Source organism: Phascolarctos cinereus, unplaced genomic scaffold (assembly GCF_003287225.1).
Source record: "Phascolarctos cinereus isolate Bilbo 61053 unplaced genomic scaffold, phaCin_HiC Scaffold_2;HRSCAF=192, whole genome shotgun sequence".
NCBI classification, from domain to species: Eukaryota; Metazoa; Chordata; class Mammalia; order Diprotodontia; family Phascolarctidae; genus Phascolarctos; species Phascolarctos cinereus.
Genome location: NW_027555625.1, coordinates 251,558,451 through 251,574,141, shown reverse-complemented (window position 1 = coordinate 251,574,141; position 15,691 = coordinate 251,558,451). Strand labels below are relative to the sequence as shown.

The 15,691-nt window shown below is 40.0% G+C and overlaps 1 protein-coding gene across 1 annotated transcript in view; it reads right to left on the bottom strand.

Moving 5' to 3' along the window:
- The window catches only part of RTEL1 (regulator of telomere elongation helicase 1), a 97,917-nt gene that overhangs the window by 33,411 nt on the left and 48,815 nt on the right, over nucleotides 1-15,691 (bottom strand). Inside the window, 8 exon segments of the mRNA XM_020981603.2 lie at nucleotides 5,988-6,103; nucleotides 6,967-7,113; nucleotides 7,495-7,572; nucleotides 8,628-8,705; nucleotides 8,922-9,007; nucleotides 9,683-9,723; nucleotides 11,239-11,352; nucleotides 13,279-13,411. Coding sequence (XP_020837262.1) covers nucleotides 5,988-6,103; nucleotides 6,967-7,113; nucleotides 7,495-7,572; nucleotides 8,628-8,705; nucleotides 8,922-9,007; nucleotides 9,683-9,723; nucleotides 11,239-11,352; nucleotides 13,279-13,411 — 793 coding nt within the window.

Below are 15,691 nucleotides of genomic sequence, written 5' to 3'. Positions count from 1 at the left end.
TGAGTAGGAGGACCGAAAAGAGAGGAAATAACTGGAATAAGTGCTCTACAGGACTTGATGGGAAAAATAAATAGCTAAGCAACTATGAGAGTTCAGTAGAAGTCAGGCTGCATGAATTTACAATTAGGAGGATCAGTACAGTAAGAAATACAAAAATCAAGAAGGTAAGGGATCCTATGATGGTGGCTGACCTAGGACTATTGGCAAGCAAACTAAAGATGGAAAATAACCAATTAGGAGAATAGGAAGTGATTGAAGGACCAGATGTAACATCAAAGAAGAGGTTCAATAGCAATAAGAACAAGAGAAGAAGAAATACAGGAGACTGTAGTGACAGAAGTTATCTGCAGAGTTCAGTATCCTGGAGGTGATGCAGTTTCAGGTGATGGTGCCTGTTAAGCTGTGGTCACGTAGGTATGTGGCTTATGTGTAGAGACAGAGGTCACTGGACTCAAAGAGGTTCAGGAATAATGAGGGAAGGATGTTACAAGGGTCATCAACACGTATATATACCAAACATATATATATATATATATATATATATATATATATAATATATATATGTCAAAGTTACCAAGGAAGATGGTGGGTAATGGGAAGATTAATACTTTCTTGGACCTACGGTTTCATCAATGTAGGCATTACTTATAACAATGTAGACTGTGCACTATGTATGCATTCTCATTCTGCATGACTCTGCTTTAAATCCTCCCATAATCTTCCACAGGGAGTACAAGAGGCCTTCTTCTGGGTGTTCTGACATTACATGGGTCCCAGGGGAGAATGCAGGCTGTCCACCCAGCATCTCTTAACTCTCATAACATGACGGGCTCATCATTTTTTCTCATCATCTCTGTGATATTTTGAAATAATCTCCTGAGTAGGTTTTGTCACTGATAATACATTGTAGCCTATTCACAATAACCAGGAACCTTTCCATTGCTCTTTAGGTGATCTTTCACTTTACATAATAAAGTTAATGTTATGTCTGTTGCAGTAACTCACTACTGACTAATCATGAGGAATTTATGAAAGCTGAGCCTGTGGCCAACTCTGGAGAATAGCCTAAAGAAAACAAAGGCATACAGTACCAACCAACATGGCCACACCATGTTAGAGTCAGCACTCAAAAGAAAACATCTGAGTTCCTTTACAGGAAATGAACCAGTAGTTGGATCAGTAGAGATTTAGTCACCTTGCTTAGAAAAACAGGATGGAGAAATATGGAGTCCCAAGATATACAGAATCCTCTGACTTCTCCTGTGGTCATATCCAGATTGCTCAGGGTAAGTAAGCAATACTTGAAATCACATCTCCCCTGGGCTACTTCAGTCACTTTATTTCCTTGAGACAGACAGTGTGGATTTCTATGGCCTTCCTTAGTGTCTGGTATCTTACAAATTTAATCAAAAGAATATTAAAATAAAAAAGGAAGTAGAAAACTCCCTATGTGTATCCACCAGCCAAGATGTCATAGAGGATAGCTACAATGAAGGAAATATCAGTTGAGACATGCAGAAGTTCACAGGAGACAGACCCACAGTCTCAAATGTCTATATACAAATATACAAAGTTTAGGCAACAAGAAGTCCTAATGCAATTAGACAAAACTGACATCAAAAGTATGGGTGAGACTGGGCAGGATGAAATCTATGATTGTGATGGCTTTGGGTGGGTATATCTTATTTTTAAAAAAAGACAGGTAAAATGTAGCATTGTATATTAAAACAATATTCTCATGTGAGGAAATCCAGCAACTAGACAGGGGAAACATGGTGGAGAATATTTGCTTGAAAATCAATGGAGAGCGAATCAGAAGCAATTTTGTCATAGACCATATGAACAGAAAGAAGAAACAGATGAGGAGTTGAGGATATAAATTACAAAGACATGATAAAGTAGTGATTACCCAGATATCTTCTGGAGCTCTTTCTGTGCCAAAAGCAGAGCAGCTAAAAACTTTCTGACTTGCCCTAGTAATAATTTCATCTTTTGGAAGATAAAGGAATAAATGAGGGGTAATTCTATTCTGGACACCATTCTCACTAACAGAGAGGAAATGATTGCTGGAGTGGAAATGAAAGGAATCTTAGGGGGCCCAGGAACTCCTCTCCCTCCCCGAGTTTGTAGCAAAGGAAAGGCAAGCTAGGCATAAGCTCTCACACATCTTAAATTTTGGTAGAGTAGATTTCAAAGGATAGAAAAGACGTCATGGACTAAATTCTATAGGGGAAGTCAAACCAGAAGAGATGGAAAATTCTAAAGAATAAAATTATGAAGATAAGAAGAGAAACAATTATGATTAGGAGGGAAAAAATAGGAGTTATCTGAAGACAGTGACATGGATACATAAGAAACTTAGATGCAAGCAAGGGCAGGTAACAAGATCAATGTTGTTTAATGAACTGAAGCTAGTGAAAAAAGCTAAAGGCAAAGAAAAGTGGTTTTTTTTAGTTTGTTTTTTTAAGCTGTAAGGGAGGAAAGAGAAGGACCAAAGATAGGATGGTTATGCTGCTTGGGATGGATGGAAAGATAAATAGCAAAAGGGATTAATTCAAAAGTGGGCAGAGCAGGAAACAACAAAAAAAATTTTTTTGGCCTCTTTTCTCCTAAGAAAGTGAATGACCTTTGGACTGGAAATGACCACAAAAATGACTAAAAATGGGAGTTTATACTCAAGATAAATAATGACAATAGTTAAGCGCTGCCTTTGATCAATTCAAGTCACCGAACCCAAGTGAACCACATCCGTGGATACTGACAAAACTGGCAGGTGTGACTGCTGACCCACTTTCAGTGATATATAAAATACAGTGGGAAATGGGAAAGGTACAGAAGGGTTAAAATGGGGAAATATTTTCCCAATTAAAAAAAAAAGGAATTGAACAGAGTCTACAACATATAGGCCAGTAGTTTGACTTAGAATCTTGAGAAAATTCTACAATAAATTAAAGAGAAGGTGAAAGAAAACCCAGAAAAGGAAATGTTAGAATGGATTCATTAAGAACAGGTCATGACAGAGAAACTTCATTTCCTTTTCTGACAGTTACCGAACTTCTGGATCCTAGGGACCCTATAAAGAGTTTAGCTAGGTTTTAGGAAAGTATTAGAACATAAGCATAAGAACAGTTAGTCAATAAGCATGTATTAAGAATTACTACTGCTACTAAACATTTATCAAAGGTACTATGCTAAGCTCGGGATACAAAAAGAAGACAAGGAGATGCTTACTAACAAGTATCTTCTACTGTTCTTATGAGAAAGATGGAAATATGCAGATTAGACAACGGTTAGGAGTCATGTAATGTCATGTACTGACAGCTACACTCAGCACTGGTTGAATGGCTGAACTAAAGGAAGAGTTGTCAATGGTTCAATGTCAGTGCAGAACTCTTGGGAACCCCCAAGAGATTTGTGTGGCTCTTTTGTCCAAGACAGGGGTGGGGGCCACAGGTTCCCCACCCCTGATCCAAGACTTAAAGGCATAGAGGGCATGCTTATCAGTTTTTCAGGTGATACAACACTGGAAGGGACAGGTTACACTGGATCACTGTCATGATCCAAAAAGAACACTGAACTGACTCTAAGAAGAAATTCAAAAGGTCTTACAGTTGGGTTAAAAATAAAGTCAGTTTCAGAAGTAAAGAATGAGGGAGATATGACCAGAAAGTAGTTTGTCCAAAAAATATCTGGGAGATTAGTGGACTTCAGGCTCAATGAATGCTCAGTGAGTCAACAGTGGGATGTAGCCAAAAAAACCTAATGCAATCTGGGACTCAAGAGGCCTGGCTTTCAGGAAAAAGGAAATGACAACGTCCCTGTTCTGTGCTCCAGCCAGGCTACATGTGAACACTGTGTTTACTTCCAGGTACCACAGTTTTAGGAGGACATTGATAAGCTGCAGAGGGTCAAAAGGAGGGCAAACAAGAGGGAGTAGGGCTCTAATCTATATGTCAATTAGTCAAAGAAACTAGAGATGTTTAATTTTTTTTTTTTGCTTTTTTTTTGGTGAGGCGATTGGGGTTAAGTGGCTTGCCCAGGGTCACACAGCTAGTAAATGTTAAGTGTCTGAGTCTAGATTTGAACTCAGGTCCTCCTGACTCCAAGGCCAGAGCTCTATTCATTGTGCCACCTAGCTGCCTCCTACAGATATTTAATCTTGAGTAGAAAAAGCTCTGTGGGGCCATAAGAGCTGCCTTCAAATATCCGAGAGGCTGTTCAGAGGAAGAATGAGAATTATTCTCTTTGGCCCCAGACGGCAGAATCAAGGGCCATGGGCTGAAATAAACAAAAAGCAACTTTAAGCTTGACACCAGGAAACCTTCCTAACAATTAGAGCTAACCAAAAGTGGAATGGATTGCCTTCGAGGGGTAGTGAGTTACCCCTCCCTGGAGTTACACAAACAGGGCCTAGAGGAGTCTTCTTTGGGTATAGACTAAACTGGATAGCTTTGGGAAATCTCTTCCCATTCTAAAATGCTGTGATTTCCTTCATTTTTTAACTAGGAAGCTAAGTCACAGCGAGGGATAGTGATTTGTCCAATACTACCCACTAAAATGGGAAGCTGGAAATCCACATTAAAGGACAAAACAAAAATAAGCCAGGCACATCTGCACATAGTCTATCATTCTCCCCAGTCACACCCACAGACAAAAAATAATGAATGACACAAATTCTGCTATAGAACTAGAAATGAGGATAGGCATTTTTGGAGAAAATAACTACAAAGAACATTGAAAACATTACTCTTTTTTTTTTTTGGCTTTTGAAAGTACATGTGTTTAAGAATTTCTATTTCTTTTCTTATCAGTTTTATGGTGATTAATTGCCGTTTTCCATTTTTCTCAAGAATGTAAAAGAATCAGTGAATATAGTCTCAAGTTTAAAATGTTATGAATGGGGGCAGCTAGATGGCACAATGGACAGAGTACTGGCCCTGGAGTCAGGAGGAACTGAGTTCAAATCCGGTCTCACATATCTGATGCTCACTAGCTGTGTAACCCTGGGCAAGTCACTTAACTCCACTGCCTAGCCAAAAAAAAGTTACGAATGTATACATATTTTTAAAAATTAAATATTGACCCAATAGGCAAATTAAATTTAATTTACTCTGAGCTTGTCCTGAAAATCTGAACTTAGTTTTATTTGATTTGGATGAAGCAGAGCATAAAAGGAAGCAGCTGACTCAGTGGATCTCTTTATACTAACCCAGTTTGAAGAAGATTCTTTTTAAAATGTATATTGAAAAATCATATATTCTCACATGATTCACACATCATTTTAAAATGGTGTTTCATTTACCATAATAATCCTTGCATTTGCAAAAACTTTTAACTATTTCTGTGGATATTTATTTTGGCCCAATTTGGATAATTAAAATTGGCCTAACAATTATGGGGGAAAAAATTGAACTGCAAAAACTAATCTGTTAATGATTATTTTTCATTTATAAAATGTTTTTAAAAAATTTGTTAAAATACCACTAAACTTGTGGCCTTGTCTGAATACAGAACTGGGAAAGAGAAACTCCTGGGTTCAATGCTGTTTAGGCTGATCCTGGGAAGTTCAACTTCAATGAACATTTGCTAAGTCCCTACGATTTGCAGAGGGTTGTGGTAGATAAAACACAAATATTAAGTGGTCTCCTTCCTGGAATTTGAAAATTTAAATCATGACACACACTTAACCAACAGAAATTGAGAGGCAATCTGGCGCAATGGAAAGATTTTTGGATTTGTAGCAGGACAACCTGGGTTTGAATTCTGGCTCTGTTACTTGTGACTTTAAGCCAGTCACTTAACTTTTCTGGGCCTGAATTTCCTTATCTGTAAAATGAGGGGATTGGACTAGATGACTTCTAAAGTCCCTCCCAACTCTATCATCTTATGATGCCATCTATGGCCTAAGAGAGGCCCTTCCAGACAGACAGCTCTCTTTGCTCCAGAAAGGCAGGCACACTTCACCTTGTGCAGACATTATACAACACCTGTGATCACAGAGGAAAATAGCCCCAAAGTCCTGGCGATGTCGGATGACTCTGCCGATGGCTTGATTAACCGCCCGGGAGGCTTGCTGCCGGTACCACTCATGCCCAGATAAATACTAGACCAGATGCAAAAGAAGTCAGTGAGGTTGTAGCCCGCTGTCTCGGGCTGCCTGCCACCCTAAAGCCTAGTATTCCAGATGGTCACAACTCCTTTCAAAGTCATGAAACTATTCTGGAACCTTTGAGGGAAGTTTCACGTCATCACCACTGCCAATGATTAGTCATTGAGAGATGTCCCTGTTCTGACACTCACTAACCTCGTAACCTCAGCCAAATCAATTTACTTCTCTGATTGTGCAGTGCTTTATGTGTAAAATGATGAAAATAATACTATATGCCCCAGCTTGTTGTGAAGATTAAATAGAAAAACAGACATGAAAAGTGCTGCGTAAACTGTAAAGCCCTATGCAAACACACTACATTATTATTTGTTAGGGTATGACATTATAGAAAAGCACTTTGTGAACCTTAAAGCAATATATAAATGCCAGCTTTATTATTAATATGTGTATTAACCTCTCCCATCCAACTCATTCCCCTTGAGGTTTTCTTGTTATACTCATGCTATTACTCATCTTACATAGGATAGGGACTTAGCTCAAAGGCTGATGAAGAAATAATGCCCTTGAAAGACACCTAAACAAATACGGGGAATGCGGACAACCCATTATCTCAAATCAGCCAAGGGTAGGGCACCTACAGTTGTTGGTATCCACCTTCATTTACATTTACTTTGGATATCTGCCCACCCCACCATGCCCTTTCTTTACTCCATGCTCAGGGTGTGGAATAGGCAACATCAGGGCATTGGTGACACATGGGAACATGTATCACCAGTATTCCAGACACAAGGAATGTGAAGAAGTCTATCTATCTGTAGGCAGGGCAAAGCAAAGAAGAATGGGCTCTCACTTCTTACCTGGCCCCCTGGGCCACCTTTTCCTCTCATCTCATCAAGGAACTGCATCTTCAAAATGACTCTGGGATCCATTCGTGGAGGAAATGGGAGACCAGTGATGATGACTCCACGGCCATTCACATCTGCAAAATCCAAGCCCTCACTAGCCTGGAGGATAAAATTATAGCAGGAGTTTGAGGAGGTCTTTATTACAAAGATAAATCTACACAGGGGGGTAACATACAGGTGATACTGTCTGTACCAGGGAGGCCCTAGGCATAGCCCAATGTCACTTAGTGCTAGAGGCAAGATTCAGCTTCTGGGGCACTTGGAGACCAAGAAAGGGAGGCTGAGCTCTGTATAGGGTTGCAAACAAAGCTGGGTATAGACCCATGGAGCCTAGGAGTTTTTGTCAAGGTATAAGAACCCAGACTTATACATGAGAGTCTAATGTAATAGACTAGAGATGAAGAAAAGCATGTAATTTGGTATTTAGTATTTTTTTTGTGTGTAGAGGCACCTTTACACAGCACAAGTGCAGATTCTTACCTTTCCCCGGCACACAGCCATGAAAGCAGCCCCATTTGATTTGGGACAGACAATTTTCTCATAATAAGCATCAATAACCTAAAAGAGATCACACAGGACATCAGGCCCATGCCCTGGTCCTCCTTTCCAGTGAGATTGCAGATAGATGAACATACAACCCAAGGAAACAGTGATCAGTTGTCAGATTTTAGAAAGGTCTTATTCATGGTATAGTTTCAAGAAGTTTCTTGAGCAATTGCATTAAAGAGAATGGAGACATTTATGTGGTTTTTTAAAAAAAACCAAGAAAACCACTCATTACTTTAGGCCAGAGGGTAGGATCATAAAAAGAATAAACCTTCTATTTTACTGGTAGCATTTCTATCTCACAAGTGGGTACCCATCACACAAACAAAGCAAACCTTAGAACACAGAGTAACTTGCCCATGAAATTTTTTTCTAGAGATAAAGTGAAAAGCTATATTCAAAAGGTGGCAAAAAATGCCAAACAGTGAGAGGGAAGTGCTATCAAATCAAATCAGGGACATAAGTGCCTTGGAGGAAGCTAAGAGAACCTCCCCATACAGAGAACACTTTGGATTCTGACTAGAGACAGCAAACACCCTTGTAGTCTCTTTAGTGCCAGGAAGTAACTGTGCACTGACATCAAGGCAGGCACACAAATCTTCCTTCACTAACTTCCACTGGTCTCAGGATTTCTCAGTCACTGCCCCGTACTGGGCAAGGACAAAGGGAAGAAGGCAAGACCAGGTGAACTGCGTTTGTACTGCTATCCTCTCCCAACTTATTTCTTCTGTTGTCAAAAAAAACCCCAGATGCATGACATAACCCACGAGGAACAGAAACCTACTTCTCAGGAAAGCCAAACCAAACCAAACCAAACCAGAGTGAGAGATGAGCCACTGACATGATGTGATGGCTCCTGGACTTCCAGCCTCTCCCACACTAATGTTGAGGACCATTTGGAAAGAAATGTACTGAAGGGGGAAAAGGAGAAACAGACAGAGGCTTTTGTGAAGCAGGTGCCCAACAATTTCTCTGAGAGGCTTCTGAGCACAGAAAACAGATGGGGGGGAAATGCAGGAACTTAAGAGAACTGGCCATCCAGTCACCTTCAGTTCATGTTTACAGACCTCAGTAAAGCCTCCTTTACTTCTCGGCTCCACAAAAATTGCCTTTAACTCTTCTATCTTTCTGGCAAAGTCATGGTCCTGTTGAGAAGAAATATGATACAATGAGAAAAACCACCCCAGAAGCCTTGTTGTCCTGGTTCTTCTAAAGACCAGGAAGGGAGCTGAAGCTTTCTTTTCTTTTCATTATTACCCCTGCTCCACCCTCTCTAGACATGGTCTGCTGCCCATCCCTGGTTCAGCTTACCACCTTTTGGCTTACACAAAATATGAAGATGCAGTGAGAAAACAACATACTCGCCAGTACTCAAGACTTTTTTCCATGACAGGGTATGATGGGAAGAATACCAACAGTCCATGGGGCACAACTCGGGCAATATTTCCTGTAAACACATTGAAAAAAAAATGGGACACATGAGTCTAACACAACTTTAGATTATGATTAGATCCTAGTTAGATTGGAAGCAGCACCTGAAATATGGGCTGATCTGGCATCACAGAGTGAGACATGGGCAATAACCTGCGTGAAAAGCCCTTCCCTGGTTTGAAAGGCTACAAAGATGAAGGTAGAAGCCATGACCCAGATACTGAATCTTCTCAGAGAAACCCTTTGCTTTAACCAGAACACAATGATGCATCAACCCTCCATCTATAAGAAAAATGTCCATTTCTTGAATTAGATTGAGTAATTAATTCAGAGGCAGCATGGTGTAGTGGAGACAGCCTGGAAATCAGGAAGACCAGGGTTCAAGTCCTGTCTCCCACACATTCTGGCGGTGACCCAGGGCAGTGTGCACTGGTCATCCCTCTAAGGCTCTAAGTTGAAGAGAAAGTGACAATCTATAATATTAGAGGGAAATTTCCTCACCTGTAACTTTCCTTTAATGGTAAAACCACAGGTACAGTTTTTATCCTTAACTAGATTTTAAGCTTCCTAAAGGCAGAAAATGTACTGATTCTTTAGTATATTCCTCAAATATCTCCTGGTAAGCAGCTTCCTACCAAATAGGTATTCAATTAATATGTGCTGTTTCAACCTTCAATTTCGTACTTCTTACCTATGGTTTTTCCTAAGGAAGACAAGCATTCTTCAGAAAACCTAGAGAAGAACAAAAATGACATTTCCTTTAGTACTGTTTATCATGATTTTACCTGGGCACTCTTAATCCTCTATTTTTGTGCCAAACACATGTGCTTTATACATATCTTGAACTGCTGATTCACAGCTCTTCTCCCCAGAAGTATTCGCCATAACTTTCTGACCCTGTGTTGAGAGGGGATATAGCCTGACTTTCCTGGCACTCATCGGAGTTTCATTTAGCTTGCTCCCATAGCACACACCAAGGTAAAGATAAGGGTAACTTTCGGGTACAAAGACAAGGGAATTCATCACACATCTCTTAGTCATCATCTTGGCCCATTGGCAGACTCATCTTACACTCCCTATCCTAAGACCTCCTCACCCAAAAGCTTCAAGTAAGAAATAGTCGACATCTGATACATAAACAGTAGTAAACCAGGTAAGTGTTACGGTGAGGAAGCCTGCTTTGTATGAGCAACTAAATGAGAAAAGGAAAGGGAAACACACCACTCTAGAATTTACTTACTGTTTTGTTGCTTATTTATAGCCTTAAATTTCTTCACATATTGTAATCAAGTTGACTTGATTTTTTTACCAATCTGGCTTCTATTACTTAATTCATGACAAGATCTAATGGGAACATAGTAGGAGCCAGGGAATTTCCTAAAAGTGATGACTCAGTTCTGTGAGAGCTGCCTCCAGCTATCAAATTCCCTGGCTGGGGTGGGATCAGGAGAAGTTTAGGGGGATAATCTGTTTACCAGACAATGCAAAAAGAGCGAAGTCTGACAGAGCCAGATGTCAACAATGTGATATCAAGATGACAACATGATGGAAACAACTTGGCAACTGGAGATGAGAATACAACTGAAAAAGTATCTGGTCTTATATTCCAAACTATACACACTGCACAGTTTCCAGTGAATACCCAGGTTGGAAGAATATTGCTGAAATCATTTAGTTGCTCCTCTCCTCCCAACCCCACCATGGCAACCACACCCTCCAGACCCCCAAGGGCCATGTCCTCCCCACAGTGGCGCCCTATCTTGGTTAGTACTCCCTTATATGCATTGTCTCCAGGCTATTCGAATGTAAATTCCTGGAAGACAGGGACCATCTCACTTCTGCATTTTGTATGTTATCTTCAGCATTAAGTAGAGGGCCCAGCAGAACGCAGACATTTAAGAAAGGCTATTTCACTTAACTCCACTCCCAACTTTCATGAAATAGGACTGGAACCCTATATAAACAAACTGTCTTAGATAAATAAGATTTATCTTTTTATTGAATGGGGTGATGTCTTCATAGATCCTATACGTTCCTATCATTTGCAACATCAAGCTTGTTGCTTTAAAAAAAATTACATAACATAATTTTAACTTCTACATCTTTTTTACTGCTATATTTATGTGCTGTTATCACATTTTCTAATTCTATTTCTATTATACACTTACATTACCTGTTCCTGCCATATCATTCATTTCCTGATTCTTCCTCACAGACAAATCCATCTAAGCTGAAGAATTCTCCTACCTTTTATCATATGCAGAACTCAGCAATACGCCATCAGGGCCTTTGGGGACAATTCCCACCCAGATCTGATGTTTATCAATAACATGAGGATTCTCCAAACAAACAGGGAAAGGACTGAAAGCACGAAAAGGAAACAACAACAATGATAAAATGATGTCACAATACTGAATTGCTACCAGAGGATGTGGTCACTTTATCCCGCCTTCAATTACGCATCCAATGTAGAAACTCCCTAGTTGTCCTTTCGGTGGGGAGGTAGACAGTATAGGTTTGAGAATGTTGAAAACACTGTTCTGCACAGTCACTGTGCAATGCTATGAACTAGATAGTGTTGCTTTTCTGTTTTGATTTCTTGCAAGGAAAGATTTAAAGCTAGAACAAAGGGGAAAGGATGGGGTGAATATTTGGAAACACAAATATAAAAACAAATGGTATCCATCCCTCCATTCTTTACAGGAGGGAAATATTGCATATTCTGTCAAGCAGGTTGATTGGTTTTGATAAATTGTTTTTTTCCCTTTTAAAAAAATCTGTTATGAGATATGGCTACCTGTATTAGGGAAGAGGGAGGGATATATGTAGGAAAACATGTAATATAAAAATTAAAGACATCATTAATAATCTAAAAACAAACGAAACAAAAGGCTTCATTGGTGGTCTTCAAGCAGAAGCTAGATGACTACTTGTCAAGAAGTAGCCTGTAGTAGGGATTCCTTTGGGTTATTGATTGGATTGGATGGCCATTGAGATCCCTTCTAATTCTATATTCTGTAATCATGCAATCAAAAAAAATTTTTAAATGATAAAGTTGTTCATCATTTGGGCTGAAGAAAGAAAGGAAAAAAAACAAACCTATTTTCTGGAGGAATCCTGAGATATAGGATCTAAACTCCTACAAAACCAGCAGCTAAAAATGAAGAGGTCTAGGGGTTTTGGGGTTCTGGGACCCTAAGATCGCGGTACTGGGCCCTGCTGAATGAATTCAACTCAAATCTTCTTCAGCCAGAGGAAAAGTTTATTAGTAATAAATCACATTGACCAGGTGACGCCTGTTAAGACGAGCGGGCAAGAGAAGTTCTCAGCCTTTTGAGCGTGAGATTCTCAGCATCTGAATGAGGGCCAAGGCGGATCTTAAATAAATACTAAAGTAACTTTGGGTGGCCAGAGAAGGGGGTTGGGAAAAGGGTCTAGGTAAGAATTCTAATTGGGGAGGTCAGAGAGATTGAATAGACAATGGGAATAGATAATGGAGGGAACAGGAAGGCAGAAGTTTGAAAGGCATCTGCACAAAATCAGGGTGGGGCTAGGACTTTCAAAAGGAGATAAAGGAAGTCTATAAAGAAGGCCTTTCTGGGGCCTATAGACAAAAGGGAGCCTAAGGCTTTCAAAGGGAGATGAGGGGAGTCGAAGGTTTAAGGGTTTTCCGGGTCCTGTAGATAAACAGGAGCCAGATTCTATTCAGGGCAAGGGTTGAAGGTTCATCTGAATAAGATCTAAAGGTAAGCTAGGGCTTTCAAGGGAGATGAGGGTCTGGGGACTGTGAGTCAGATTCCCTTTGGGGCAAAGGGCGAAGATCTTGGCTTGGGCCCTGCCCACATCAAAAAGAGACTAAAGGATTTTCCTTTCTACCTCCAGATCCTTACTAAATTCAACAGCTATTCCTGAAGTCCCTAAGCAGCTTGAGTGACTGGAAGGGAAGGGAGGTGGAAATGACAAGAAGAATCCTGAAGAGTCCTACACACACATAAAAACTACCAAAAGAATTCCCCCAATCTCTAAGGGCAGATTCTTGGCCTTCTCTTGACCATTTTCCACCTTTCTCCCCCCCAGTCTTTAATTTACTTGGTCAAAGATTCTGGACAATCAGCAGGTGAATCTAAAATAAGTTCTTTATCCTCTTCCTCCTCCTCCTCTAATCTAAGCATTTACTGAGCACCTTCTAAGTGCTCGATGCTGGCACATCTGTCCCCAGTTGTCAATGCCAGATACTTCTAAAATAAGTTCTGGCTTCACTAACCACGGGGCTGAGAAGACACTCACATTTGCATCTCCATAGTGAAGGAAGAAATTGGAGCTAGAGTCCCGCTGGTGAGGATGATGGTACGCACTTCCTGTTGAATTAACTCATGCATGCTAAATCCTGGACTGAAACACCAATAGCTTAATATCTTTCCTGAAATGAAAAAAAATGACACATTTTTAAAGGCTATTACTATAGAGGACCTATGACTGCAGAGAAGAATAGCTAGACATATGGTCTCCATAAGGATTTCTCTATTTTGATGAGGCTAATTAATATCTGAATGTATGAAATAGGCTCATGTGTGAACAGCCACATGCCTAAAGACCATGTAATAAATTATTTAGCAACTTTCAATTATATTAGTGGTAAACTTTATGATTCTCCTATTTTAATTTTCCTTTTTTCTCCTTCATTTACTGTCACTGATTATATTTTCATATTAGAAATACATAAGAGAGTACTTAAACTTCTATTAGGCCCTTGGGTGACATCCTATCCTGGTGTCATATGAGTTCAGGTTATATACATCTTTGGTAGGGAGAAGATAAAGGATGTATAACTACAGGAGGTTTAAGCATAAGCAATTGATACGAGAAGGAATAAGTTAAATGCCCAACTCTCTATCCCACAGGCAGACTGGGTATTTATTTAATCCGGCCCCATAGAAGCCACAGTAACCAAGAGATGGCACCATATTACATTCATACTGCTTGGGCAGTATCAAGATCTGGGGACAAATTCTGAGTTTAGAATTCCAGGAGAGGTGAGAGTTGAAACTATTTTGTCTCGTTATTTCAAAGAAAATAGTGATAGGCTGGTTTAGAAGATATGCAGCACAGTATGCCAAACAGTCACCGCAATCTCACTCTCATTAATCATGCGCGATTTCATAAAGGTAACATATATGAGGCTTCTAGACTACTAAAACAAAGAGGGCAAAATTACCAGCATCCATTTTTCCATTAGAAACTGGGAAAACCAAAAGTGTTTTCATGAAACCACTTATTACATGGCAAGAAATAAACTTTCATTAGTTTATATACAAGATTAGCCCAATTCCTAGAAATGCCTACTTGGTCTTGAACTGCGGAGTATACACACATTCTTAATACTGGGTTTGAGTAACTGTGAAAGCTGAAACAGTGAGTTAACACAAACCAAGAACAGACAGCAGCTGGGAGGCGCAGAGATATCAGTGGTAAGAGTCTGGCCAAGGCCACAACCTCTCCCTGACCTAACTTTTAAGAAATTCTGGGCATTCAATCTTATACAAGCAGAAGTCAAACACACAGCTGTTAACTATGGCTAAAATTCTAAGCACATATTCCAACTTCTCCGATAAAGAGGAAACTAAAAACAGAAAACTTTCTGGGCTGTCCTGAGTTTTAGTATTGCTGCTCTTTTAAAATAAGATGAAACTTGTAAAGCCAGGACAGCAGTGTATTCCTCACTAGACCTCTAAATCTGGGCTCTGTAGAGAAAGGATGGTGATTCTCCTACTCTCTCTCTTGACTAGGGTTAGGACACAAAAACAGTTATAAAACGTAGGTTGAAATAGGCTGCTTTTCACCTTGTTTGAGTGCCTTTCAGGAGGGGCAGAAACCTCTAGCTCATGGCTGACCTCCCAGATAAAAGGATCCCCTACATATTCTAAATATTTTGACATGAAGATACACAAGAGTCCCAGTCATCTGAAGATGGTAATACAATTTGGCCCTAAGATGTAACCTTTAACTTCTTTTTATTTTTGTAGGGTAAGGGAGAGCGAGGCATGCAATCAGGGTTAAGTGACTTGCTCAGCGTCATATAACTAGTAAGTGTCTGAGGCTGGATTTGAACTCGGGTCCTCCTCTATCCAATGAGTCACCTAGCTGCCCCTAACCTTTAACTTCTGAATGCTGTTTGTCAACGTGAAGTTACATTGCATTCATCAAACAGAGCCCAGAAAGAGGGAGATTACAGTCCTGATGTTCGTGGCTCTGGAGAGAATGCATCTGGGACAATGTGGTTTCGTCTGGGTCCCACATGTTAGGAATGACAATGGCAACCATCACGAACAGGTAGATCAGAATAATGAGGAAACACAAAACGAGACCACACGAAGACAAGTTAAAGGAACTGGGGATATTTTACTTATGGAGGATACCTCTTAAGGTGAAAAGGGAGGAAGGGGAAGGAAGGCTAGAATAGGATAAGAGATCTTTTCAAGCATTTGAAGAAATGGCATACTTCATTGCTTTTTTTTTGTCATCAGAAGATAAAACCAATTTCAGAGGCAGATTTCAGCTCAGTATAAAACAAAATGAAACTTCCAAACCAATATAATTCTCCCAAAGCGAAATGTGCCATCTCAGGCAGTAGTGAGCTCCTCATCACTGGGGGTCTTTAAACTGAGATTAGCTGACCACTTTGTTTTATAAAGGTGATTGC